We start from the raw sequence: 5,352 nt of genomic DNA, 5'->3' as shown, positions 1-5,352 counted from the left end.
CATCGCATGCTCCTCGTCGTATGCTCCGTCGCGGTCTGCTAATGCGACGACCACCGATATGGATCTCCGTCCCAGGCTGCCGTTGCAGATTACCATTGAGACGGCCACCCACACGGCCTATCAATGATCACTGGTATGCGTCGCCGGCTGTCGTCCCCGTCATGGCTGCCGCTGGCATTGGCGATAGGAGGGAGGAAGAGATTTAGCGAGATCGGGAATTGGGGAGTTGCCCTCGGCTTCGGAGGAGGGATGTTTTCGTAATATTCACACGGCTGACTTGGCTGGCTGCGGGCGGTTTTCTGCAAAAAGAGGGTCGACCCACGACAGGCACGGGATTTAGATCGAGCGGCTGGTGATGAGAGGATGCAGGGATGCATAAAGGTTAGTGGATTCATAGAGTATCTCGACACACGGTGCTATCCCAGGCCCCAGGCTAGCAGAATAACACAACTTCCACATAAACCAATAAAACATCACTATTTTTGCACATGACAACTCTGAAAAGATACAACAATAACAGTGCAGATGACGCGCACCATCTAGCAGAATAACACAAATTCCACAGACAATTACATGACGGTTTTTGCATATGACAATTTTGGAAGTGATACAACAATAATAGTGCAGATGACGATTGAGCATCACTGGGATATAGTATTACACATGATACAGTGCAGCAGAAATAAGAAAGCTTTTCAAGAGTAGAACATGCAGGCGGCAAGCACGATAGAGGTACATGAAAGCAAGCATCTAGAACTGAAATTACTAGACATCTCCTTGGGATGGTTGGCGCCTGGGCGTGGTGTTGTTACCTTCCTCCCTGTTAATCTTGAGGATGCCAGCATGAGTAAGGAGGACCCAGATGTGGGTGAGAAACTCTCCTCCCTTTGCGAGAAGTTCCATGTGTCCTTTTACATTGTCTGATGGTGCGATGTAGAGGATCTTCTCAGCCCAGAAATCCGCGATTAACTTCCAGCGAAGAGCACTGCTCGGTATGCCCTCTAGCTGCTTGCCAAGCTTCACACCTCTCATGAAGATGCTTCTGTCTTCCTCTTGGTCTTGTAAACGATTCATAGCCTGGTAAATCTTCCGGGATGCATCGATCGAAACAAAGGTTGGGAGTTCAACCTCATTTCTCTGAAAATATGAAATATTCTGGAGTCTTAAGCTCGAACCGCCCGATTCAGAATTAGCATTCTGGGATGTTAAGCCTGGGCTGGAAGAAACATTCTGGGATCTTAGAGCTTCGTATGCTTCACCTTTTACTTCAGCCATGGCCGACTTTGTATCTCCAAAGTGTCTTGGAAGCAGTTCTGGGGCAGAGTTCATCAAGTACGTGCAATATCTTGATAGGCAAACTGATACGTTCCTCCTCACCTTTGTGTCTTGTTCATTTTCAGACGCCCCATTCATGTGCTCCCCGTCCCCGGTAGGGGGAGTCATATGGCAGTAATCAGTGGCGATGCTCCAAATTAACATGGTCTCAGTTTGAGATTGACCCTGCAATGCCCAAAAAAACTCTCCGAGGACATGGTTCCCATGTAATGACCTTTCTCCATTAGTTGGTGGACATTCACATGATATTAGGGAGCTAGCAATAGCCCGCTTGACTGTTTGCAACAGGTTTACTGGTTGACTGTCCCCAGACAAATCAGCAGCAGTGATACGCGGAATTATTGAGTACTGGCCAATCTTATTCTTCCAGTACCCGAAAATGGCAAATCTGCCAATATATCCAATAAGCTTCTGAATGAAAGCATTGTGGCGATAACAAGATCTGTTGACATACCTACAAGTAACTGACACCTTGCACCAATCCGAGGCCAAATAAGATGTTGCTTGAAGAATTTCTATGAGGAGGAATGTGGCCAAAACAAGGAGAGTGATGATGTGGTCAGCCCTTTTGGAGTGCAGTTCAATGATAGCGCTGTGTGTCTTGACGGATAGTGTACGGTGCACGACAAAGGATACACATGTGGCAATGAGAAAAATCCTCGCGAGGAAGAGAACGAAGAATGTTGCCTCCAGTTCAAAGATAATAGCATGTTTTGTAAAGAAGTAGTCATGGCAGAACCCCAACTCCATTTCCACAATACGGAAAGCTCTCTCATAGTCATCTTCTGTCCGTTGCAACCCCTTGAAGACAAAGTCACAGGTTTCCTGAAGGTGTTCCTCAGTGAATGACATCCCGTAGTAGCGCTGCTTCAATTGCTGATACATGGCGTAAGCCAGGCACAAGTCCTTGAGCTTTTTGCAGTGTTCAGTACCTGACATGAGGAGACTGCCTTCACAGTCCCAGATCTGGTCGATGGTGACATGACCGCCAAATCCATCAATGTGAACAGGGTAATTGTACCCTTTCATCCTGGCAGGATTGAGCCCATCACCACCATTAGCTGCTGCTGCAGGACGCAGGTTCTTCATGAACTTGGCAACTGCTCTGGCCCTCAAGTAGCCGAACTCAACCAGCAGACATGCAAGCTCTCTGCCCATGAGCACCGTTAATATAGAACAAATAGTGAGAAGATTGACAACACTTGAAGGAGACTTAAGAACTGCAAAGTAGCTCGACGGCGCGAGCATGTGGAAGAATTGGCGGTAATATCCCACTATGCTCATGCTATAAGGCAAAAGGAGCCAGCAGATTAAAGAAGCGTAGGCTCAATACTGGAAACTATTGAAAAGCATCCGCTTCCATTGCCTGTTGTCATTGAGCTCGTAGACCTTGACGGCGTTGGTGCACCCAGCAGCCATCAGCAATGAGAGGTCCCAGATGGGGTACATGACATTCTTCACCGGAGAGGACTGCATCAAGCCCAGGGTGTAGGCGATGGCAGGGAACGACACAGTGTAGGTCACCCAGGTACCACCTTGGACCAAGAAGCTGGTTGACTGCCGTCTGAAGGAACCAAGGATGAGCTGCAAAAGCAGCAGCAATATGATACCTGATGTGAAAGCCTCCGCCTGGATGATGATCCTCCGCGGATTATTCAACAAGGGGGAGAGAGCCTCCATAGCAGCCGTCATGTTGATGGATTCTTGATGCTCCATCACACACTACTCTTTGTGTAGCTTAATTCGCTATGGTGGTGCGTCTCTTGCTCTTGGCTAAGTAAGATGTCTAGATGTGTGCTTACAGCTTCTGATTAACTGCTTTGATTCCAAGCTTATCTGTTTCTGGAGAGAAGAACGCTATTTTTGCGTGCATTGATATTATATATGGTCTAGTGGAGTAGTGGTTGCCTCTTGAGCGCCAAATAGGATCTGTCTGAATAATAAGACCCGAAAATTTCGTAAGGTTTTCCGTTTGTTTCCAGAGAACTTCCATGTAAACAAAAGCCATGTCCATACTGATTTGTTTTCCCATCTAATAGTTCTACAATAAATAATGACATACACACCCAACAAGGCTTTTATATTTCACAAGGTCTTTCAATCCATCTGTTTGCATTTAACTAATCCCAGTGCGGCAACCAATAGGGACCTTTGGAAGAGAGCAATGCCGTTCATTGCTTTCTTTGACCGTATCCTCTTCGTCAACAAGATAAAATTCTTTAATATAGGTTAGTACGTACGCAATTGGCTCAATTCCAGTGTACCTGGTTCCTATATACAGTATTACCTCTGTCGTGGTTTATTGGCCTCCCTTCGTATTTTGTGTCAAAATTAACCATAAATTTAACTAATAAAATTTTAATGCATGTCATAAAAAATATCATTACATTTGTATTTAAACATAGGTTCTAATGATATTATTTTTGCAATGTATAACTTATACTTTATTAGTGAAAATCAGAGTAGTCAAAATATGAGCAAATATGAGGGGAGCCAATAAACCAGGACAGAGAAAGTAGAAGTTTACGTTTCATACACAAAACTACATGTGACTTGGCAAGGCCATGGGAGAGGTTAGTGCAAAACTAAAAGCACCTTTTAATAGTAAAACTCAATTGATAGTACCTTGACCAATCAACACAAGTATATAGGTTTTTTGATCAGACAAGTATATAGGTTTTACCTAGTAGGGGCTAGACCCCTGCCAATGGCTCGGCCCCCTTAATAGTGTTTAGCGGTTGGTACCACTGTATATGTGTTAAGAGCAACTCCAACAGCTCTTATAAAAACTTTTCCATAAAGTGGTTTTACGGAATGACCATCTAATTGATGGGAAGTTGTCAGACAACAACTTTTCTTAGTTCTCATAAACTTCTTTCCCTAATTTTCTTTTCTGTTTTCCATTAAACTAGCCTAGGGCCCGTAAGTCAGTGACACGGACGACGTTGCCCGTCACCATTGCCACGCAAGCTGGGTGACCGACGGTGAGCTCCTAGCATTAGGAGGCTGGACGGCGTGGCCACGTGGGGAGGCAGAGCAGCGCGGACCTGCGGTTGCGCAGTCAGGCGTGGCAGGAGGCCGGGTGTTGCGGTGGTGCGGTCAAGCGGGCTGCGGGTGGGGTGGTGCGGCCTGGCGTGGCGGCGACGTGGGAGCAGGGGCTGCGTGAGGGTTCATCCGGTGAACTTTGAGGCGGTTTCCTACATGTCAAATTATAGGGAAAGGACTATAATTCCATATACTTACATGAAGGTGGAGGTGTTCTTATGGGATCAGGTAAAAATAGGAGCTGTTGAAGAGCTTTTTTCTGTCTCAAGTTTCCATAAACGATAATTATTTGAGGTTTACGGAAGATGCTGGAGTTGCTCTAATGGCCGCAAGTAATTATAGCATTAGCCGTGCTTAATTAATTGGACCAGTGTGCACCGAACTAAAGAAGCCCAAAGCCTGACCAAGAAGCTGGTCGACTGCGCTGCAGGAGCAGTAGGCTGTAGCAACACGATCCCTGATGTAGAGGCCTCCGCCTGAATGATGGTTCTGTGCGTGTTATTCAGCAAGGTGGAGAGAGCCCCCGTCGCAGCTGTCATGTTGATGGATTCTTTGGATCAAAGGGGGTCGCTGTTAGGTAGCAGGATGTCTAGTCCAACCTTGAACTGTTTCTAGAGAGAAGAAATTAAGCTATGTTTCGTGTATTGATATTATACAGTATACAGTGGTTGCCTCTTCATCAGGGCCAAACAAAGCAACGGGTCTAGATTGGCTTTCGGTGGCTACGGAGACTTCTGGCGGCGGAACTCCCGATCTATTGTGCCCTCGGATGTTTTTAGGGTATATGGAGATATATAGGCGGAAGAAGTACGTCAGTGGGGCCACGAGGGGCCCACGAGGGTGGAGGGCGCGCCCCCTACCTCGTGGCCTCCTCGAAGCTTTCCTTACGTGCACTTCAAGTCTTCTGGGCTTCTTTCCTTCCAAAAATGGGTTCCGTGAAGTTTCAGGTCAATTGGACTCCATTTGGTTTTC

General features: G+C 46.4%; 1 protein-coding gene across 1 annotated transcript; it reads right to left on the bottom strand.

Moving 5' to 3' along the window:
- Positions 1 to 550: 550 nt before the first annotated feature.
- Positions 551 to 2,619, bottom strand: LOC125556293. Its single transcript, XM_048719058.1, has one exon. It carries the CDS (start codon positions 2,617 to 2,619, stop codon positions 766 to 768), a length of 1,854 nt encoding a protein of 617 aa, XP_048575015.1. The 3' UTR covers positions 551 to 765.
- Between the last annotated feature and the right edge of the window lie 2,733 nt (positions 2,620 to 5,352).

Source organism: Triticum urartu, chromosome 5, assembly GCF_003073215.2.
Source record: "Triticum urartu cultivar G1812 chromosome 5, Tu2.1, whole genome shotgun sequence".
NCBI classification, from domain to species: domain Eukaryota; kingdom Viridiplantae; phylum Streptophyta; class Magnoliopsida; order Poales; family Poaceae; genus Triticum; species Triticum urartu.
Note: the sequence above shows the minus strand (reverse complement) of the source record. Positions and strands in the feature narration are given on the sequence as shown.